At 38.8% G+C, this 24,190-nt stretch overlaps 1 protein-coding gene across 3 annotated transcripts in view; it reads left to right on the top strand.

Moving 5' to 3' along the window:
• Positions 1 to 24,189, top strand: part of NCOA2 (nuclear receptor coactivator 2) — a 184,329-nt gene extending 160,140 nt beyond the window's left edge. For 2 of the 3 annotated variants that reach the window (XM_027638545.1, XM_027638544.1), the window contains exons 16-24: positions 153 to 282; positions 2,884 to 3,049; positions 4,931 to 5,209; positions 6,059 to 6,136; positions 6,649 to 6,886; positions 8,611 to 8,788; positions 11,087 to 11,285; positions 16,973 to 17,062; positions 20,092 to 20,460. In XM_027638545.1, coding sequence (XP_027494346.1) covers positions 153 to 282; positions 2,884 to 3,049; positions 4,931 to 5,209; positions 6,059 to 6,136; positions 6,649 to 6,886; positions 8,611 to 8,788; positions 11,087 to 11,285; positions 16,973 to 17,062; positions 20,092 to 20,103 — 1,370 coding nt within the window. In that variant the 3' untranslated portion in view covers positions 20,104 to 20,460. Of the gene's footprint in view, positions 1 to 152; positions 283 to 2,883; positions 3,050 to 4,930; positions 5,210 to 6,058; positions 6,137 to 6,648; positions 6,887 to 8,610; positions 8,789 to 11,086; positions 11,286 to 16,972; positions 17,063 to 20,091 lie in introns of all 3 variants that reach the window. The other variant, XM_027638543.1, reaches the window with a different exon arrangement.
• Position 24,190: the final 1 nt, after the last annotated feature.

Raw genomic sequence — 24,190 nt, 5'->3', positions numbered from 1 at the left:
AAACTTTAACAAAAAAATAATGATGCTTCTAAGTGTAATGTTACTGAAGTCTTAATGTTTTTATTTGCTTTTACCATAACATAGATAATTCAATGGAAACATGAAAATAGCTTCTTTTCAGAAGAGTTATATGGTTATTTTTTCTTGACTAGGGCCATCCGAATTGGAGATGAACATAGGAGGACCTCAGTATAGCCAACAACAGGCACCTCCAAATCAGACTGCACCATGGCCAGACAGCATCTTGCCTATAGAACAGGCAACTTTTGGTAATCAGAACAGGTGAGTCTTGGTGTCACATCAGAACACAGAGATTTTTTACAGGCCTATATTTTATACACCACCTGGAAACAAAATTCTGCATAAAATATTCACCAAATGTACATCAATTTAATGCTTATAGTATTTTATGCTCATGAAACGTATGCGTGTTCCAGTAATACTTATAAATGCTCTCTTTGCCCTTTAATGTGTTGAAAGAATTGAAAGCTCTGTGTCACAGTGAATGCTGCCAGCACTTCAGATAGTTGCACCACTTTTGAGTTCTGGAGCATTAGCGTGGGCATGATTAATATTAATAATTATTAATAATTATACTGAACACTAAAGTGGAAAAATGCCAGTACTAGTAGCCATAACTGTGTAGTTACAAGATACCTGTTTCTTCCCACAGTGGGGTAGCATTTTAAGTGATGCAGGACGTGGTTAATTATGGTTTGTTTGGGGTTTTTTTAATTGACCTAAATTCTGTAAAAGATGAGTAAGGAAAGTGAAAGAAAGGCTGCCTCTTCCCTGAAGTTAGCTCCTTCTCAGGTAACCAGAACTACAGTTTGAGCACAACTCTAACTCATGTGTAATGTGTTAACTTTTTTCATTATTAAGACTTTTTAAATAATGGCAAAACTATAATAGGTGGTTTACACTTCTTAAAAAAGAGCTGTATCTTCTACAAAGGTTTGCAGGTTACTTTATAGAATATATATATATATATGGACTGTCTGAGTCCATATATATATCCATGCAAAATGGACAAGCAAGTGCAAAATGGTAACTTATAAAGCAAGTACATTATGATACTGACTCTGTATACTGTCTTTTTTTATGCTTGTCTTATTGAAAAATACTAAATATTTTCAACCACTTAAGCTGGGATATGGAGGGATCAATAAAAAGAAAAGGAAGTGGAAACAATTGGAAAGAAGTATGTTTGAAAAAATGTTAATCTTCTGGCTACATTCTCTTAATTTTCGTTAGGATGTCCGAAAATACTATCCATAAATATATGTGGCATTTTCTTCATTAGTTTCTGTGCTTTTCAATAAATTTTTCTTATCATGGGTGTTCATGCCCATTTGCAATTTCAGGGAGGTTTGTTTTGCTAGCCTCATCAATTGTTTTTCCACATTGTAGATCCCTTCTTATAGGTCATCTTCAAGTTTGCAAACAGTTTGAATCAGAGGATATTTTTTTTATTGTTCTTTCCCTTTCCTGATTTATAATTCCATCTGTGACAGTTACAGAAACTTATGTATTTGAGATTGATTCGTACTTTGCAATGTTTTAAGGGTATGTAATATATATCCTCTTATTTGTTTTACTGTCTGGGATCTAATTAAAAAGAATACATTTTGGTTAGTTTTCCTGCTTGCCATCCTTTGGGTTTTTTCAGTGTATAACCTGATGATGCAGCTCTTCTGCTTAGCTTTGACATAGAGATTAGACTTCCATGGCAACCATATGTCTCATTATGGAAACTAAATACACAAACATGTTTCTTTGTTTTTCTAAACAGACATGTAAAAAGGGTTCACATATAGTGCTTTTCCTCCCTCTATGTATGACAGCTTTTGTTGTATCTGAGTAATTATCTGGGATGAGATTCTTCTATGATGCGCATATTGTAGCTGCCCTTCCTTGCAGAATGCTTTGCTCTTTATATTTTCTATTGTAGTCTTGTAGTTACGTGCATGAAGCAGAGCAGGTGTGTGAACTGCAAAACAAAAATGTGTTATTTGCCTGCAGATAAGGTGTTATTTCAGATTTAGTTTGTTTCTTAGGAAGTTTTGTCCTTTGGGTTTAGAATAAACCCTTATTCTGCCTTTGTAACTGTGAGTGTGCTTTGCATACAAATTCAGGAGTGAGGTAAGCACGATTTATAGAGCCACTACACTCTGCCTGACAGTATCCAAATTCTTGCTGATGTCCCTCCAAGGTACATAACCAAGTTATGTGGATTTTATGTGGTATAAACTGGTACCCAAGTGTGCAGTTGGGGTGAGCTGATGATGGGGCGTGCAGATGGGGTGAGCTGATGCAGTGTTTTGCTGCAAACAAAAAGGATAATGTCCTTTTCTCCCTACTCCCTCATGCTTCTGCCCAGCTCTTCCAGATGTTCAGTTTTGCAAGCTCAGACAATCCATGGCCCTCTGTGGCCTCTTCAACTTGCTTAGCCTGATAGAAAACCAGCTAAGAGGAGAGTCTACTTGTGATAGTATACTTTATCTGACATCTGAAATTCAAAGTTACAATTAGTTTTAAAACCACAATTATTTAGCCTTCTGCCTTCATTGACTATATTCTGTACTGACTTCTCTGTTCCACTGTTGACCCTGTAATATAAAATCAACACTAGGGCGTAACTTTGGTGTGCTTTCTTGCTTGTCAGATACACCGTGCTTGTAGGGTCTTGACAGGCATTAATCACACTGTTTAGTTACTTCTTTGGGTAGCATAACTTTCATCCAGTATAATTTTCTAAACAAAATTGGCAGTGATTAAAAGAATTCTGTCTCCACTTGTTAGTTCAATTTGAGTACTAATCCTCTGATATTATTTCTTGTTTTTCAGCAGCTGTTTACCAACGCTGTGTTCATGTTTTCACAGGCAACCATTTGGCAGCTCACCAGATGATCTCTTGTGTAATCATCCTTCATCAGAGTCACCAAGTGATGAGGGTGCTCTTCTGGATCAGCTTTACATGGCATTAAGGAATTTTGATGGTTTAGAAGAAATCGACAGGGCTCTAGGAATACCAGAACTAGTGAGCCAGGTATACAGTGTGGGACATGGCATTTTGCATATAGTAGTTGCTTTTAAAACATATGTTGTCAAGGTGGAACTGAAAAACAGGATTATAAAACACTTCCTGCAAACTAGGATGGAGTTATATCTTTTGGTGGAAGTCTATCTAATGTGTCAGTGTCACCTGAAAAGCTTCCTTCAGGTTTAGCCTTCCCTCCTCTCCCCTGCCACCCTCATCTAGATCTCCTTTTTCTGACCTGCTTTTTATGCAAGTAAACTGACCAAAAGAAAAAAGTGGTGGTCAGAATAACACCTGTAGGGGAGAAAGGTAAGATCACAGCCAACAACAGAGCATAGGAAAGAGGAAAATAGGAATATGAAAACCTAGGAGCAGGATCAAGCCTTTTGTGAGATGGGGGCAGCGATCTTTTGGATTAGCAAACCTGTAATGTTTCATTTCACCTGCAGGTTTTGCCTGAGTTGATTAATATGTGTTAAGAGATGAGTTTCATCTGAAGCAGCTGATTTCGTTCCAAGCACTTAAACTGTAATATTTTTTTTTTTAATTATGAGCATGCTTCCTAAACTTTGTAGCATGAAATTGTTCTGTGCTTTTTTATCCATTTTGCCCACAGTTAGTTTTGGTGGGTTCCACTTAGTTCTTGTCCATTTAAGTCTTACATGGTGAAAAAAAAATGTGGTAAAAATTAAAATATTCAGGGGAAAAGTTAGTTCCTGATGTTTCTAGCATAAAAATTGTATTTCCAAAATCAGCTGTACATGTTTATATGATGATTTAATATTCTCAGAGGAAGCTAGAATACCCATTTCATTTCCCAGCACTCATCAGCACCCTAAGCATAACTTCTGAACTACCTCTGCGTTTTAGATATGAAATAGGACCAATGAAATTCTGCTTTGAACATGAGAAAGCTATCTCCAAGTCTATTTGGTACAACACAGAACTCAGTGAGGTGTTAAGCTGGAGATACAATTTATTGGTGAACTTCAATTTTGCTGTGTGAAACTTTCATGCAATGTTACGTAGGTTTTGGAATACCACTACCAGAAAATATGAATAATAGTTTATTTCAAACTAAGTGGTAAATACATTTCTATTTAATTAATACCTCAGTGGAAGCAGTTGAAGAATTTTGCAGATAAGAAAACGGTCTCATTTTAAAACATATTTTTTTTAAATAACCATTGATCATTTTATGGCAGCTTAAAGACTTTCTTTCATGAGGGCACTGAAATTTAGATTAACTTCATTTTCAAGGTCAGTGTGGAATAAGCTATAAAATTATTCTGGCTAGGGCAAATATTAAGGGCATATCTAAAATGGAGTTTAGAATTGTGTTACCGTATTTATGCTAATGGATAATCAGTTAGTGGAAAAGTGCCCTGAAAGAATTAGGCACTCTGTTTGCATTAACTTCTGTAATAGTTTCAGGCATCTTTATTTGAGGTCATTATTTTGTTTAAGGATACTGATAAAAATCTACTTATTCATTTGTAATGTCTTTGAATTTATCTCAGATTCAATGGCAAAAATATGCTGCCATCACTTAATTTACAGATTTTGATCTAACATTTGTCATTTCAGGTTTCTTTCATTAGTAGAGTGATACAGCGGTTGTGTTAAGAACATGAGAAAGATTGTGGGTATTTGTGTAAAAAAAAAAAAATAAAGAAAAAAGAGAGGAGGAATTGGTCTCCATGAACATGTTTTGATACTCAAAAATACAGTTATGTTTTATATTGAGGTAAAGCAAATGTATGTAATTTTCTGTTTAAAAACATTCACATCCCAAAAGGTTGTTTTTGCAGGCTGTCTGTATTAGTCTCATATAATCCTCTGAAAAACTGTGTCCCACCAACTGTTTCTATTGTTCACATATTTCTGCAGAGCCAAGCTGTCGACCCCGAGTCCTTCCCCAGCCAGGAGTCCAGCATCCTGATGGAGCAGAAGGCTCCAGTGTTCTCCCAGCAGTACGCGGCACAGGCTCAGATGGCGCAGGGCAGCTACGCGCCCATGCAGGACCCGAGCTTCCATGCCATGGGGCAGCGCCCAGGATACACTGCCCTGCGCATGCAGCCCCGGCCCGGCCTCCGGCCTGCTGGCATCGTGCAGAACCAGCCAAACCAGCTGCGGCTCCAGCTGCAGCACAGGCTCCAGGCACAGCAGGTACGTCCCTGTCATACCTGCTTCCACGCTGGTGCAGGCACCTCTTATACGCAACATGTATTGTCGGCTTGCTCCAAATAAACCAGATCTTGCTGAATTCCCCTTTTAAACTAAAAGCAGTAGCCACAATGAGTTTTGACAAGACAGTGCTTTGTACATTCTCATTTATGATTTTTTTTGGCATCTTTACATTATTCTTTCTATAATACCATGCAAGAACATGACTAGTATTTAAGCCTAGGTCTCACTAAGTCTTTGAGCAAGGTTACAGTGGTGCTTTTTGTTACACAAGTCGTTTTCTATTTGTTGTATCTTGAGTCTTCCACCAATCTAACTGCTTTTATTGCTACCTGTTACCTACATCCTTTTTTTTCCTGTTGACTTTGGTCAACTTTTGGGGATTGTTTTAAGTTGTTGTTTCTTGTTTCATTTTTAAATATATCGGTTCATAGTACTATAAGCGAGATATCAATGCTTTTTCTGTTGAAGGAGGAAAGATCATCTGTGCCTTCAAACATCAGGATAAGGTCTAATTTGGAGTAAACCTCAACAGTCCAGTCCCAAACTGAAAATGGACAGGAACTGTGAAGGAAGTTTGGTATAAACAGCTTAGTGCCTGTGTTAATATTTCTCTGGTGTATTATCTCCTTAAGAAACAGCATTCTGTGCGTGATAATAGGACTTGAGGAGGAAAATTAGTCCCTGCTTGAATATGTAAAACTAGGTCTACAGACCAACCACTTGGGGAAGTAGATGTGTATAACTCTCTATGTAACACCTGCCTTTTTCCCTTTCCTTCTAAAAACTTTTGGGTTTTGTTGTTGGGGTGATTTGTGTTTTTTTCTTTAGAATCGGCAGCCACTGATAAATCAAATCAGCAGCGTCTCCAACATGAATCTGTCTTTGAGACCTGGAGTGCCAACACAGGTGAGAGAAATACCTTTTAAAAAAAAAAAGTCACTTTCTTTTTTTTCTTTCTTCCTCTAATATAATATAGTAGTAATGCTATACAACAAATACATTTTCAATACAAATAATGCAGTCTGCATGATAGGAAATATTTTACTGTTTTATTTTTGAGAGTTTTTCCCATATTTACATGGGACAGGTAGTTGTTTACTAAAGATAATACTCCATTTTTAACCAAGCTTCTAATTTCCTAAAGATGCTGGTTTTTTAATGAGCTGCTCTATTTGCAATTACAAATTACTGCAACCTTAAACATGCCAGTATTAATTCATTTAGTGACTCTTGCCCTGTTGGAAGTCTTTCCTGACAGAAGTATTAATAGGATTATTTTCTCCTGCTTTATATTATTGTTAGTTGTGTGATGGGGGGAAAAAAGCTGGAATCTTCCAGATTGCTCTAGTGGAGATGCCTCCATCAGTGAGGTTGCCTTGGAAGGGGTTGTTGATGGGTGGCAATGGTTTTCCCCGCAGGGCCCTATCAACGCGCAGATGCTGGCACAGAGGCAGCGGGAGATCCTGAGCCAACACCTGCGGCAGCGGCAGATGCAGCAGCAGCAGCAGCAGGTGCAGCAGCGGACACTGATGATGCGAGGGCAAGGCTTGAGCATGACCCCCAGCATGGTGGCCACCGGTGGCATACCAGCAACCATGAGCAACCCGCGGATCCCGCAGGCCAATGCACAGCAGTTTCCATTTCCTCCAAACTACGGTACTGGTCCCACCCCATCTCAGAGCATTTTGGCAGTCCTTAACTCCCCCGTGCTCCCCAGTGCTGGATCCAAGCCCTCCTCCCACAAGCTCTTGCCTAGCTTCGTGGGAACAGTGTGAAGCATGGGGGTTTGGACCCCTTGGGAGTCCTTAAATGCAATATAGTGCCTTTCCACTTTCCTAGCCCTAGTACCACTTATTCTCCAAGCATCACTCTTTTTTTTGAGCAATAGTAGAAGTGTGTGATGTGTATGTTTGTTTATATATAGATACATACAGCTAAAAGTGGGTGTGCACATACAGACCCATATATATATATATGTATTTGCTTGATGGACTCTGGATTTTGACTGAATTAAACAAACCAGTATATCTGATAAAAGTGCAAATGAAGAAAAAGATGTGAATAGGTATTGATGAAAACCATAAAGTAACCTGAACCAAAGCCGTATGTAATTTTTTAAATTTTGTTAATGAGCTATTGCTTAAATACTAGACATATTTTTCCAAAAAAGAAATAAGTTCTTCATGCGTACATTATAATGTAAAATTAACAACTAATTATTGAATTTAAATAATATAAATTAGTTTTAGATAAGACATTCCACTCCCTGTCCTTAAACCTGTGTAAATATACTAATTAATACCATTTTCTTCGTATGTTTCACAAAGCTGTGTACTACTTTGTTCTGGGGGTGCATGGGGCAGTTACCTCCATACGGTTATTGTTATACAGCTTCTTTATTCATACCTATTGCATAAGTTATACTGTAATTATATTACATAGTATGTTATGTGAAAGTTCTGCTGCTATAACCAATTATGCCCATCCAGTTCTAAATTTGGTATCTACTCTTAGTGATCTGTTATCCTTTATGCCAGTTTCTAAAAGTAACAATATTTCATAGTAGTACTTTCACTCCATCTATTTGTAACTGCTTGATGAAAATGAAGAGATGTTATTGTTGCCATTTTCTGATATACCAAAAATACAGAGAAGTTAAGTCACACCAATGAATATAAGAATAATTTCATAATACCTTATTCTTACCCCCTCATTGAGCAGCTTGTTTATGTTCAGTATGCTATTTATAATGAACTTAAACAAGACTAAAGTGACTTGGTTTATAACAGAATTTCTGCACACAATTGGCATTTTACAGCCTTAATTAGATTTTCTTTGCATCTAGATGATTTTTTGATTTTACAGAATCATTAAATGCTTGCACAAAATGGCACTGCCTGTTTTTGCAGGGACACAGAAACAGAGATTCTGAGGTTTTAGGAGTTTTAGAAAAAATTGGAAATTATAGCCTAACTGTTAAAAGGTGGTACCATGCAGTCAACGGGTCATGCATAACCTTCACCAAAATGGATTTACAGATGAAAGCAATATGTTTTATTTGTTGTTCTGAATGCAGTTGTGGGGAAGTGGGGTGGGGAGTCACCAGTGTTTTTCTTTCAGTCTGTAGAGAGGAGAGACCACTTGTGTGACTGAGACAGGCAGGTAGCCAACATGCCTACACAAAACAATTTTTTTAAGGTTATACATATAGTATTAGTTGATGATGTTTTGCTTTAAATTTAAATCCCACATTAAGATACAAGGTTATAGGTTCCAGATGATATAAATAGGACTGTGTAAAGACATGTCAACAGGTATGAGCTCTTGGCATGTTTTAACTCTGAATGTACAGTGGGTAAATTTCTTGTTTTCTTCTTCAGGTATAAGTCAGCAGCCCGATCCAGGCTTCACAGGGGCCACCACTCCTCAGAGTCCACTAATGTCACCAAGACTGGCTCACTCTCAAAGCCCCATGATTCAGCAGTCTCAGGCTAATCCTGCCTATCAGTCCTCTACGGAGATGAATGGGTGGGCACAAGGGAATATGGGTGGTAACAGGTAAATCCAGAACAAAACCAAAATGAACACACAGAGTAATGGGGTCATTTAAAGTCTACACTTATTTATGGGCTTGTTTTATGTAATAGTTATTGTATTTGTTGTTAACTATCTATCCTAAAAGAGATTTCTTTTCAATTTGGCTTGACAAATTGGTTTAAATTCTGCCTTTTCCTACAAGGCGAAGTGAGTGCATAGCTAAAAGACCTATATCCATGCAATGCATTGCTTCGTCTGTGATAACTGATCAAACACTGTGTGTCCTTAAGCACCTCTGCTGCACAGTGAACTCCATCCCCTAGCGTTTGTGTGGATGCATTTCTTCTGCATACAGTTTTCATGTTCTGTTCCCACACTGCTTTCCACATGGCTGCGTCAGCTGGGCCAGAGCCTGTGCGTTCCCTACTGCTCTGGAATTGCAGTGACTGGATTATCACCTCCCACTTTAAATGCTGGAGTGTAACTAGGTTCAACCCATTAGTGCTTGCACATACTGGAGGTCAGCATATAATTTAATTCCCTGACAGCATCATAGCATGCCTCATGCATGCAGTCACCTTTGCAGTTGAGGCCCTCGCCCCAGTTGGTATAGCTCTAACAATCAGTCCGTCCAAATCTAATGGGCTGGATGTTGTAGACTGTCAGTAGGCAGCAGTGAGCTCTCAGATGGCAGTGATCTTTGCCTTTCATTGGAAGGCGGAAGGAAGTATCAGGTACAACCTGTATCACTTAACACTGGGGTGCACACAGCTGTCTCTAGCACAGTGCTTTTGTCATCCTGAAGTTCTCAGGCTGTTCTTATTGTCCTAGCCCAGTGACAAATCTTTTCCCCACTGGTTGACAAAGATTTAATAAACCCAAAACACCAGTATTTTGTTGATGAGGCTGATCAAAATGAAGTACCCCTTAAAGCAGCTGATATATCTCTTATCCTCATCCTTGTCAATGCCCCATCCTCACTGTCTTCCTGAAGCATCTGCAGGAGGCACAGCTGCCACTGTCATGGCTTCTGCCAAAAATGGCACAGGGGCAGCTTGATAAGACTAGTGGTTGGCTTTGTTAAACTGCAGCTCTACAGCAGAGGCATGTCAAATGTGTTTACACAAGCCACTGAGTATTCACAATGATCTGTAGTGTACTATTTCAGCCATCCAGATAACAACTTTAAAATGGGGTTAGGTGGCCTGAAAAGACATGGAATTGGAAGGAAGAGAATGGTGGGATTTTCAGAGTTTGGTCCTGTGCCCGGAATGCTGTTGCACTCTACCAAGTCTCACAGTTCACAGCAATAGCCTAATGGAGTACCCAAGTGCAAGGTTGAGTGTTAACCCTGAAAGATTTCCTCAGCTGTAGGAGCTGTGGGAGCAGTGCTTCATGGGGCAGTAAAAGTTAACCATGGATACAGAGGTGGTTACCATGTGCCATCTGACGCACAGCAGCCCTTCCACAGTCTTTCAGGCTAATGCAGATCCTCTAAACTGACACATTGTCAGTAATAATTCCTTCATTGACTGTTGGATTATGCTTGAAGAGTAGAAAAGACTGGTATGTAAACAGTGAAGTGCGTTTTAGGAAATGTAAAGAAGCCTCTAATATAACTTCCAACATAACGAGAAGGAAGATACTATCCAGAAGGCACTTGACTGAATAAAATGTGGAATGAGATCTTCCGCAGTTACTCCTCCTTAAGTTGTTCAGAAAGGCCTTAAAGGAACACAGAGGATAATTGTCTTAGACTTTATGTTGTTTCTTTACGGTGCCACATTTTCAAAATCCGATGCTAAGATTTATAAATTTCTGCACAATCGCATGTCTGTATTTGTGAGCCCACTTCCCCATAATTGTATGTGCAAATCTGGTATTCATATATGCAAACAGATTATTTTGCAAAAAAGAATGTTTATTAGACTAGCTCTAATTTCAGCTCAACAGTCCTGTCCTGTGCTAACAGTGGAGGGAAAAAAAGCTGTTTTCCTTTCCCTCCAAAAATTACTTTAAAATACAGACAAAGCACATTTAGACAGCTAATTGGCTGTTACTGCATGTGCATAACAGATTTGTACTCTGCCATAGTTTCACACGCAAAGGCATGCATTTTTGTGCACAGACATGGGACCTTAAAGTTTGAAAATCTATTCCATAGACATTAATGCAGCTGCGAACTACTTTTTCCTTTGAAGTTGGAATAAATGGCAGTATATACAAATTCTAGCTTAAAATATATTAAAAAGAAAAGAGTTTCTTAGTGGCTTCAGCATTCTAAGTCTGACACATTGCTTTTTCCATTCCTTGCTGTAGCATGTTTTCACAACAGTCCCCACCACATTTTGGGCAGCAAGCAAGCACCAGCATGTACAACAATAACATGAACATCAGTGTATCCATGGCAACCAACACAAGTGGTATGAACAACATGAACCAGATGACAGGGCAGATCAGCATGACCTCAGCGACCTCTGTGCCTACATCAGGGTTGTCCTCCATGGGTCCTGAGCAGGTGAGAATTTAAGGATGTGAGATGACAGCTAGAGGATTTGCTTTGATTTTTGGTAGTTTTTCAGGTCCACTGTGTTTGGCTGTGACTGCTGTAAGCCATTATGTTTCTTTTACTAGTTTTCTTGAGAAATTACGATGTTAAAAGGGCTTTGGTTTTAGCTCTGCACTCGAATAATCAAGGTGACCAATGAGGTAGAGAGCACTTTTTGCATCTAAATTTCCTATTTTGACCTAGCACCACTGTAGCCAACATATGTAGTTGCTCCCAAACTTCTGCGGAAAGTGCCTGCTGATCTAGCTCCTGTTCTTGGTAGGTAAGTTTCCATAGCACAATTGCAGTTGCTTGTTTTCCCAGCAGTGGAGGCTAGCACTGAATGGCAGGCAGCTGTTTCCTAGAGAAAAAAGTGAAAGATGCTGTCATGGGCAGGGTGTGGAAGATGCTTCAACTGCCACAGTGTAGTACCAGACAATAAATAGGCAATCAGCTTCAAGAACTAACTGTCTGGCAACTTCACAAATACAAAATCTACATTTTTGGTAATGTGGTGCATATAAAATAGGTTGCTGACTCAATAGGTAAGTAACCTGTTCTTTTCTGCCAAGAGAATGTTTACAGACTCACTGTTATTTGAGACTGCTACTCAGGGTATCTGAAATAAGAAAAAATAACATTTCTGTTTGTTGATCTGCAATTAAGCTCACACAGTACATTAATAAGTATTTGACAAACAAATCCTCTTAACTAACAGGTTCATATGTTTGTTTCAAAGCTGAACTCCAGTTTGTTCAAAACACAGTCTTGAAATTATGGAATTTTCTTAGAAATATTGGCAGGAAAGTACCTCTTGTGTCTTCGGGCAGCATCTCCTGCTATGGCAGACAATATCATAAACCTTTTTACTGATACCATAACGTTCCAGTTTAAAGCTGATTATATTAATGGGTTGTTAATGTATGTCCTTTTTCCAGCCTAAATTTGATAACAGACTATTTACTTTTCCAGTATTGTCCTTTACCTTAAATAGCTCTTTTCTTGTATTTTAGAAAGATTCTATCAGCATAATTGGGGGTTTTTTGGTTGATTGGAGATAGCTGGATTATTTTGGTTTGAGTTTCTTGGGATTTTTCTTGCAAACCAAAAAAGCCACAGTTTTTCAGTCTATTAGACTTTAAATTTCCTTTCCTTTTCTGCACCTGTTCTGGTTTGAATCAGTCTTTCCTAAGCACCAGAGCCATGTGCATAACACTAGTTGTTCCTCGTTTCTCTTGGAGTACTCTGACAGATATAGCTGCAGATCACATTTGTCTTTTACAGCTGTTACATACTGGTGACTGAAAGTCATTTTGATACTCCCAAATCTGTCACCTTCTCTGATATTCCCAGTTGCTAAGCCCAGTTGTAGCAGACTTTTTTTATTATTATTAGTTCCCAAGTGCATAGGGTTGCACAAATTTAATGTAGTAAAACAATAGTAAAATCAAAAAAAGAAAAGAGTGGAGATTTAAAAGTGATGACCCCTTCTGATTTCTCAGGATACCTATGCGGCATAATTTTTCCTAAGAACCTGAATTGAGAAACTGCATCGTAAAAAGAGATCTGGTTTTATTTTGAAAATTTCCATGCAGGCTACTGTTTCCACGGGCACAGCTGTCACACTGCTTTTCCTTCCTGTTACACTACAAGATCTTGTTTCAAGATAACATTTATCTAACTTCCAGTAAGCTGAATAGGCTGAGGGGATTTTATCCATCTTAACATTTGTTTTCAGCCCATCAGTCCCTTTTGTGGATCTACTTTAAACTCCATTGTCGTAACCTCCTTCTAGAAGTATGAACAGAGTAACCAGAGACAGTTTGTAATCCAATCCATGAGTTGCCTTGGTTCTGTTGGTGACAATGTCACACTGAAGCTCTTATGATATCCCCAAATTCTCCTCAGCACATCCTACATAGATGAAACCTCTGTTCTTTGTTCCCAAATGCATTGCCTCCCTTTTGTCTCCATGAAATTGCATTTCTTAGAGTTCATTTAAGCAAAGTGCCATGGCTCGTACTGTAACAGTAACCTGTTTTCCTTCTGATTTACCACCCCAGCACTGTGTCATCTGCAGGCAAATGTTTTATGCTTCATCTAGGTCAGAGGTGGCCAACTGACAGCTGAGGGGCCACTTCTGGGCCATGAGACAGTACTTTTTAGTCCTCAGGAATGTTTGCCATGCTGCTTTACATTTCCTTTCCTGAGAGACATGAATAGCTAAAAATCTATATTTGAATACTAAAATTGACACTTTTGTTTTTTCTGTTTTCAGTGCATAGGTTTTTTTACTATTTGACATCTTTATTTAGCAACTTACCTAGACTGTGCTGGACTTTTTCTTGTCACTGGTGGTTTTCAAAATGACTGCATTTTCTGTAATTCTACTGACTGTTGCCATTTCATTCACTCATTGGGGTTTTCTTATGCTGTCACCTACACTTCTGTTTACTTATTCAATGTCATTTTTTGTTCCATAATACATAATTTGAACTTCACATTGTCTGTTTCTAACCACAGTGAGTAAGAGTGATTACACTGCAAATGTATTCCTGCTTTTGAAAAAAACTCAACACTGTTATTAGATAGTTGTGGAAGATGTATTACCTAATAGTAAAAAGCTATGCCTGGACTTATTTACCTGGTAAGAAGCAGGTATATTACCTTTGGTACTAAACAGGTTTGGTTGGTTCTGTCTCCTCTCTCATTGTGGCACTATGCTGTATCATACAGATGTATCCAGAGCTCAGAAATACTAAGTTAGATGTTTATCTGCTCATACTTGTATATCTCCACCTTCTCTTGTTTACTGTCTGGGCTCCCAGCATCACCAAATAAAAAGATTACATTCAAAATGGGCTTGTTATTTATGATACTTAGAGGCTTTTTATGTATTTGAGGAATGAGACCTTGTCTCATTATCATCTTCTCTCTTATAGTTACATTAAAGCTCTTCAGGCTGCTCTTAACTAGCATTTCTTCTAGGAGGCTGCTACCAGGAATGCTGAAATGCTAGCTGCCATTTCTGCAGGTTCCTTCTGTCCAAAACAGCTTCCCCAGGCATCAAGAAAGTAAACCTTCCTGGTGTTCCACCATTCATACATCTTACTTTGTCCTTGTCTTCATGACAGTACTCTCCAGGCCAAAATTATAATGGCATCTAAGAAGAGTTATCTTGAAACAGTATTTTGATTTTGTTTAGCATACTGGATGAAAGGAGCTCATCCAGGAGGAATGGTAGGAAACTTTTCCTGTTAGACACCTTGTATATCATTCTGGTTTATTAGCAGGAGGCTGTATTAATACACTTTATTGCTAAGGAATTGTAAAACATCTTCAGTCTTGTTTTAGTCAGATTTCACATCTGATAACACTACTTGACTTGTCTTCAGGAAATTATAAAAATCCTTCCATTTCTCTGTCCTTCCCCATACTTTTCTGATTGAGTTTTTATTGCAGTCAGAAAAGTTAATGTGTGAATATGGGGTGTTTTAAAGTCTTCTGAAGCAAATGTATTCATATAACAAAATAGTACTTTTTTTTTTTTTTAAATCTGATACCATGTCAGTCAGGGTTCTTGAATCATCACTAGCAAAGAGATTCCGTTAACAGGAACTTCACTGATGCCTTTACTACTTTTGTAGTATGCAGCCTGGAACCACCGTCCTTTTCTATACCTGTCCTAAGTGCCATGAGGCAAATCGTGCAACCATGTTTTTGTTCCAAAACTGCTGTTGATTCAGTATACAATTTATTTATTTCTGCTTTTGATTTTTACCTCCCTTTGTCTACTGAAAAATCAGAAAAGGCATTTGTACTTGTGCATTCTGTTGAATGTTGATCAATATCAGAAAACACTTTCCAAACGTGGATTCTGTTGCTTAGTCAAATGCATGTAGGTAAAACTGCAAAACTGCCTACTTTCTGAATGAATGAATGAATGAAATAACGTGGTTCTCTTCTATCCTGATTTAAATTTTCACAATCAGGTTTAAAAATCTGCTCACTCATACTAAGGAGGAGGAAGGAAGGATCACTAGGAGGCTTGCAGCACTTAAACAATCAGTTTCTTCAGAGCTGAAATTCCTATGGCAAAAATATTTTAATTTTTTAACCTCACTCATTGAATTGTAGTCTTGTCTCTGGCAGCATTTGAAACTCGTTCTTTAGGTGGTTGCATGTGATTGCATCTAGCTTTGCACCATTTTTCAAAATGAATAGCGAGAGAAACAACAGTCAGGAGGACCTGAAATGAGAAGACTTTGGTGTGGTAAATTCAAAACAGTCTTCCTCAACAAGAGAAGATTGAGACAGGACTACATCAGTGTTTATAAGTATCTGAAGGAAGGGTGTCAAGAGGATGAAGCCAGGGTCATCTTGGCATTGTCAAGTAACAGGACAAGAGGCAACGGGCCTCAGAAAGTTACACCTGAATATGAGGAAGAACTTCTTTACTGTGCAGGTGATCATGCATTGGAACAGATTGGCCCAGAGATGTTGTGGAGTTTCCCTCAATGGAGATATTCAAGAACCATCTGGACACAAGCCTGTGCCATGTGCTCTTGGATGACCCTACTTGAGCAGGGAGGTTGGACCAGATGACCCACTGTGGTCCCTTCCAGCTTTACTCATTCTGTGATTTCTTGATTCCCCCCATGCTGCAGCAGATTGCTGTACCTGAAGTGAGGTAGAGCACAGGCAGAATCTCCTCTCCTTGGCAACACAAGTCTCCTAAAGGGCAGGTGACAGAGAAAACATCTTTTTCCTTCCAGCAAAATCTGGAGGGGCATATCTTCACTGTTATCGCATCCGTCTACTCTGGGGGAAGTAACAGCGAACCAAATCAGCAAAGACTGTGGAAGATGTTTCTCTCCTCATAAAACTTCTAAGGAAAGCTGGGGTTTTTTCTGATATTTCAGAACCTTGCTGAAGAGCTCTGTTATGTATTTTATACCAGTTCCTACATGGTGAGATGAATCCTTTGACTAAGAAACCAAAGCTGTAAATTTAGCAAACCACTCTTTTCCATGTAACTAAGCATGACAGATTCTTTGGTTGTGCAGAAATGCACAGCTTCAATTCTTTCCCGTGACTGTGTTCAGAAAATTGTGGAGACCATCCCTTTAGGAAAGCATGCCATTGCACGTTTTCCCTTTTAATGCTTTCTCCCATTGCTTACAAACAGAAAAGTGTCATTAAAACTAAGCCAATAGTTTGTATAATTTAGCCTACATGTTATCTCATCAGGCTTTGAAAAAATTGTGTGGTGGCTTGCAAGCAGCAAAGCCTTGTGTTATTGAGGTTAGGAAAGTAGTTACATGTTTCTGCTTTCAGAATTTTCATAGCAGGGATGTCCTCTTCAGATAACACTGACCTAATTTATGGAGCCTGCTTTGTAAAACATACACAAGGGTCATAGTATCAGGAATGAAATCTTTGTTGTTGACTGTGAAGCAGAATAATATGAGTCAAACACATGCTGTGCAAGGAGGATGCTTGGCTGTACAGTCACTTCCCTGACTTCAGCATCATCTCAGAAGTGCGTGTTGGTATATGCAAGTAGTGTAGTGGTTTATAATGTTTCTTTTTAACTCCCAGCCCTCCTCCCACTGTATTTTTTTAATCATTCTCCTTAATATCTTGTTTACCAATAGGTTAATGATCCTGCTATGAGGGGAGGCAATCTTTTTCCTAACCAGCTGCCTGGAATGGATATGATAAAGCAGGACGGAGATGCAGCACGGGTAAGAAATGGCCCACAGAGGCAACAGAACGATGAATATGCTGTGGGCTGGAATGGATACGGTATCTCTTTACTTGCAGGGTTACAAGTGCCCGGGGAAATATTAATTAACGTGAGGGAGCCACTTGCATCACAGGCACAGGGAGGGAGGGAGTCGCGGCCACGGTGGAGCGGCGCGGGGCAGGCGCCATCTAGCTGCAGCTGTCGCCTCTGCCCCCACTCCTCCGAGGCCCTCCTGGTCAGGGGCCTGGTAGGGTTTTCTGCTTTTAGAGAAAAGAAATTGGAATTATAGGAGAAATTAGGAAGATCTGTCTGAAAAGTTATCAACATGAATGAAAGTGAAGAATATGAAAGTATTAAGATGGAAGTAGCCATACATGTGTTTTATTGTATCCCTGTCTTTTTTGTGTGGGCATGTATTTAAAATGTCCCTTTCCACAGCCTCGTGGTTCATGTAAACGTACAAGCGTCTGTCTTCAAGAGTGGGGGATCTGTGCATAAAGAGTCTCATTTGCAACTATTTTTTGGTCACTTTGATGATTAATAAAATGATGCAGAGTGTTCTGCTCTAATAGAAGCTGTCATATACCAAGGTGTTTCTAGAGAATCATGGAATGGTTTGGGTTGGAAGGGACCTTAAAGATACCCAGTTCCAACTTCCTGCCATAGCCAGGGACACCTTCCATTAGACCAGGTTGCTCAGAGCCCCATCCAACACTGAACAATCCCAGGGATGGGGCATCCATAACTTCTCTGGGCAGCCTGTTCCAGTGTCTCACCACCCTCACAGTAAAGAATTTCTTCCTAACATCTAATCAAAACCTACTGTCAGTTTAAAGGCATTTGCCTTTGTCCAGTCACTATGTACTCTTGTAAAAAGTCCCTCTCCAGGTCTCTTGCAGGCCCCTTCAGGTACTGTGAGGCTGATAGAAGGTTTCCTACTTAGTGCATCCCCTAACAAGTTAAATTTCATGTGCTAAGAGAAGCCAAATTGTCAGAGAAGGAAATACCAGGTACCACTGCGGAAAGAAAGGGAATAAGGCTGTTGAGGCGGAAGCAGACTAAAGGAGGAGGTAGATTTTAAATAATGGTTGAAGGCAGAAGGAAAATAGAGTGGATGTGACAGAAAGGGTGTAAGAGAGGATGGAGAGAATTCACAGTGCAGGTGGAAAGAAATAAGTGGCATTACTTTAGGCAGGGATTCTCTGGGGTGTAAAGTTAAAACAATGGAGTCAGTGCTGTGACAAAAAGATGGACAGTAGCCATGCATGACAGCAGTGTTGTCTCACCCGAAGAAAAGGAACTTCTTAAAACCTTGAATTATTTTGTAAAGGTACATTGGACTGCACTCTCTGATTTTACTTTTTTTCTACTAATGTACCTCTGACTGTCAATAAAAATGTAGATGATTTATATACACTATAAATACCTTTTACTAAAACTTTGAACTGTAACAGAGGTTAAATAGCTACATTTTTCATGCGACTGAGCTACAAACTACTCCTGTGTAACTTTGTTTTAATAAAGTTCAAGTTCTGTAATTAGAAAACTGAGAAGAGAATCAATGTGCAATTTTTGCAGTGCATAATTTTTTCCAAGTTGCTGGCACAGTGGAGGTGTTTATTTAGCATCTTTCTAGAGATACTGAATGCTAAATGTCCTCCTCAAAAATAAGGACATCTTTGTATTTTCACTTTTGTTTCCCACTTTATCTTCAAAAATCACTAACAGGATCCCTGAGATGGCTCTCAACATCTTAGAAAGGGGAGTTAAAGTTTAGTTTGTCCATATTAGTCAGGGCATGAGGGATGTGAGTGCAGTGTCTTTGTGCTGTGATGAAAAAAGGAGGAGCCAGGATCAAGACTCGCTCTGCTGCCCATAGCTGGTTGCCCTAAGTAGCTCCAGCTGCACCAGCTGGGCTGGGAATAGTGGATGTACAAAACATAGGACCTTGCTTTCCTGAATTGCGGGATAGTTCATGACGCTGACTTTTGTCAATAAAGATACATTTCTAGGCCTTGTGTGAATGCAGAGGAAAATGTGGTGAAGTCAAAAGCATGGTGTAGGCAGCTTCCAGAAGGCAGCCTAGCAGCATGCACATGGACACATGGACAGGTGAGAAAGCTGCCTACCACTAGCACTGTCCCTGAGCAAATGGGGCCTTCCTCATGCATGGCCGGAGGCTGCAAGCAAAGAGCCTCTTCACTGCCAGTGTCACAGGCTACAAGTGAAAAGCAACCCCAGGGGAGGAGGAAAATGGGTTTTGGCTGGATTGACTCTCTGACCTGACTGACCACAGCACCCCATGGGAGCAGGCGTTTTGCAAGGGAAGACAGAGAGGCACAGATTACAGACTCTGGAAGGGACAGTCTTAAAACAACTGTGAAAACCACATCCTCAGGGGTTTTTTAAATAAAAATGTACAAGGTAATCAACTCAGCTGAAACCAGTTTGTACTGTATTTCTGTAAAGACCTTGCAAGGGTATTAAGTATAAGGTAAAGAACATCTCTAGGGATCAGTAGCTGAAGCTTTTTTACTTTTTAATTCCCTTTTTCTTTATTATGCGTCTTGGAAGGAAAAGTGAACTAAGGCCATTGTTTCCTTTGAGGGTGATGCAGCAGTAACACATAGAGATTTTGCACATATTCCAAGAACAAGACTTCTCTTAAACCCCTATTGCCATGCCTTTAGCTGGAGTTTACAAGAGGGACATGATCCTGAGTTGTTACAATATCCATGATAATTAGAATGAATTAAGGACCTAAGAATGCAGTGAAATTAAACCTCTACTGATATCACTGGAATTAAATAGCAGGTCAGTTGTATCTGTGTACACAAAGGATAGTTTAGCTTTATAAGTTCCAATTAAATTTCAGGTTTAAAGTATTACACCAAGTATGGTTGACAGTGGGTGTTGCACTCCAGCATCCCAGATCTCATTGACCTATCCATCTTCACCATCTGAGCAGGAAGAATTAATTGGGTTTTTTCCCCCATTTCTTTTTTTCCTTTTTCTTTTCTTTTTCAGAAATATTGCTGACCCTGAGGGTGGTTTGGTTGCTCCTTTCTTCAGCTGACTGGGCTTATGGCCCCAAATCCTTACCAGTTTGAAGAGCTGCGTCTGTTTGTCGTGTCCCAGCTGAGCTGCCAGCACCGGTGGCAGCTGCCTGCTGCCAACAGGACTCAACCCTGCCTTCCCGAGGGGAGCCGGGTGGTCGTTGCCGAAGAGCAGCCTCTTCTTTGACAGTCTGAAGCTAGCGTACAGACAGTTGCTCAGTCTGTTCACTGCATTCACCTTAGTGCAACTTAGATCTCTCCTGCAAAGTAAATGTTGACAGGCAATTTTCATAAACCATGTCAGATTGAATGTATTTAAATGTATGTATTTAAGGAAAAACGACCATGCTCTTGTTCTGTTTCTGTTTAGTTCTAGACCTTGGGGGTTTTTTTGCTTTGTTTTCCCTGGCTTACTCAGTCTGGTGCAAAGGATTCAGTTCTGTCTGAAAACTGGTGTTTTAGACTAAGGCCTGCATTTTGGGGCGGAGAGGAGGCATGGAAGAGGGCGTAGAAGCAACGTTTGGTACATACAGAGACCTTCAACGAGTGTGTTCCACTGACAAGTCAAAGATCAACTGATGCAGAAAACTATACAGACCAATTTTGAATGGGGTTAAAGTTGTGAAACAGATGAAAATTACCCTGTGAGAGGGCTGTTTATAAGGGGCGTTTTGGTTGGGTTTTGTGGTAGTGTTTTTAATGCAAGTCATGAATTCAAACATACAAGTGGGTTACATTTTCATTTAATTAAATTCCTAACAATCAACAAATCCTAATTTTTTTTTTTTAACTTGGCTCTCCTGACCTCTGACATCTTCCTCTTCTTTCTAATAGAATAAAAGAACAGGTTACTCCGTTATTTTCCTAGGTGTGTTTGGACAACCAGTTACTGGATGTTGAACAGCAAAGTTCAATGGTAATGCATGTACTGATTATGGTAGTGGCAGAATTGGTGCATAATATCTAAGATACCTGCTTTAAAGCATGATAATTTCTGGTGCCCATCCCCTTAGCTGGGAAAATAACAATTCCTGTAATACCTATAGCAGATATCACTACAGACTTCACCACTATTGTGTGTTTCTGATTATTTTAAAGCAGTGTGAACTACGAGGACGTTTTGTAAGGTACATAAATCCAGTTTATATGTAAACAAGCAATAATTTAAGTTGAAAACTTAAGTGTTTTACTTGTATAATTTTTGTGAGATATACATGTTGTGAAGTTGATTCCAAATGAGGTACTTCAGTATTAAATTAGATATCTTCTTAGCCGTGTGTGTCTCCTGGAAAAGTGTTTTGTAAAGAATCACAATGCCTTGATTAGACCTAATTTGTAGGCTTGAGACTTCTTATTTTCTAAACCTTGTGATTCTGCTCATAATATCATTTAACTAACCTATATTATATGCAGCCACTGTAGGAACCAATTCTTGATTTTTGTACGTTTATATCCTTTCGTAACAAATCTTAGAAAAACTGTTACTAAGCAGGCCACTGTTAAGGCATGTTGGTTTTTTTCCTTGCCCACTGTGGTTGGAATAATCTTTTCTTATACTGACATCAGTTTCTGAGGACTTGAAATATTAAGAAATTGATGGATTTGACCTCTGTTTTCTTTCTGCTGACTCCTAATTGTCATGGTTTAGGAATGGTACTTCCCAATTTAGTGCTCCCACTGAGACTCTCCAAACCATGCTCGATAGCTCGATTGGAGGCACAGAAGGTAAAGATCATGGGTTGAGATAAGAACAATTTACTGGAAACAGCAATGAGATAAGAAACAGTAACAGCAACAATACTAATGACAGAGGGTACAAGAAAGAGGCGAACTTATCACATGGACAATAGACAATACCGACTGCTCCCTCCACCACACTACGCTGACCCAGAAGAGAGCCCTTCTCCCTGGAAGGGACCCCCTTCCTCCAACCCACCAATGACATGAGGTGGTATAGGGTCCTAGCCATGCCCTCTCCTGGCTACTGCAAAAATTAACCCTGCCCTGGCCGGAACCAGGACACTGATCCACAAACTTTCTAACCTGAACACAAATTTTTTGATGTAATGTAAAATGCAGTGTGTTTTATAATATCTCATCAGCCTTGCCTTTTGGGAGTGAAAGGTTTGTTCTGTTGCTGTTTAATTTGTTCTGGTATTCAGGTGGGAGTTCAAATAAAATAGCAGCTATTTTATGTTGAAGAAAATATGATAAAGGCTGTTTCTGTGTTTGTCCCTAAGGAGGGCAGTGTCACCGTTCTGGAGAAACAACATTTTTTCAGCTGCCACTGTTCTGTTACCAAACCAAACAGAATATTTAGTCAGCTGAACCATCCTCTGACCTGCTGATGGGAAACCAAAGTAACCATCAGCCCTAAACTCCACAGCCTCATTACTATAGCATTGGTGTTAAACTTGCATTATATATCTGACAAAAAAATATTTATATAAGAAGTATATAAATTTGAAGAAATTAACTTCATCCACCACTAAGTGTAAATGGGTTTTAAAATAATTTTTTTTCTATTCCATTCTTTTTCGATTCATAACTGTAACCTCTGCAGATAGATTATTCTTTTTCACAGTGGACAAAATAGTTTAAATTTGTCCCGTTTCACAACAGACCTGCAAATGCTTATCTGTAGTGATTATGATACTTCATCCATTGCCATTTTGAAAGAAAGGAGATTGTACCTATCACTTTGGCTCTGTTTGGGTTCATTGTGACTTTTGTCGTCTTCTAAGTAATGAAAGAGAAAAGTGAGTGAAGAAATCTTCTGATCATATTGATCACTATAGAAACAAAAAAGCCAAATCAATTCCCTTCATTATCAGTATTTTTCATCCTGTATACAGTAAATTTGTTGGAGAAAGTACTTGGATTTTGTTTGACAGAACAATTTATCAGTGTTCTACTTACATTACTAAATGTGAAAGGCGCATAATGTGAAAAATAAGCATATATACATGGTCATGCGACCTGTTTAAGTGTTCATGTAATGTGGTAAGTTTAAAAAGTGAAGTGAGCTGTTTTGCTACAAGGAATTAATTTGTACTCGATCCTTAAAATATTGTCCCACACCGGTATCCCTTTGGGCCTGTATTAATTAAAAGCAATGTTTTTGCAGTTTATACAATACATTTTTTAATCTTTGTTTAAAAGCGAAATTCATATGGGCTTAACAGATTAAATGGGTGGCACAGCTCCACTTGCAGAACCCAAAGATACACAATCAGTTTTGAAATGCAACTTAAGCCATTAATTGTTGGTGTGAATTTAAAAGTTTTCTAGTATTTGTATGGTAGTATGCTGCCTAAGAGCAAAAGCATTCTCTGCACAAAAGAAAATTTACTGTAGTGGCTTTGATTTTAATTAGAATTTTCTCCCTGGTGTTTCTTTGTAGACTAAAACAAAATCTTTTAAGTTTCTTACTACAGGTAAAAGCTATGTGCAAGAACCTCAAAATGCTAAAATCTAGCATAATGCCTTAGATCTGTTTTTAAGTCTTGTATATTCCTACATAGCTGTCTGATGTATTATATTTGTATAGTGAATTGTGTACAATTTTGGAATAAGTGCATCATCACTTAATCTTTATGTTGTTCAATAGAGATGATGGACACATTACTTCAAACATTTACTGTCATTTAATTTTTTTTCCCTTTATGTCATTTGTGGGTTTTATTTGTACAGTTCATCATGAAGTTGCATCTGAGATGTGTGTATATGAAAAGATTATACAAGGGTAAAATTAAGCAATATATAAACTATGGTTCTTCAGGAGAAAGCTTACAGTGTTTCAGGTTGTGATTTATTTTCAAAACGGAGTTGACTCTGAACATCACTTTGTTCACCTGCATTGATGTTTGTATTTCTAGTGTTAGCAGTTTATGCAAAGGTAGATATATTCAGAGAAATTTTAAATACATTTATGCAAGTTAATATTGCTTTGCTGATGCTATTTGCTTATTTGATGTTAAATAATGCTATTGTAAATAAAGAATTCTGTTGTTATTGCATCATTTAATAAATTTTAATGCCTTCGGGTTTTACATGGCTTTAGAGATTTC

This window comes from Corapipo altera, unplaced genomic scaffold (assembly GCF_003945725.1).
Source record: "Corapipo altera isolate COAL_440 unplaced genomic scaffold, ASM394572v1 49, whole genome shotgun sequence".
Taxonomy (NCBI): Eukaryota; Metazoa; Chordata; class Aves; order Passeriformes; family Pipridae; genus Corapipo; species Corapipo altera.
The sequence above is the reverse complement of the archived record's forward strand: the minus strand, read 5'-3'. Positions and strand labels throughout refer to the sequence as shown.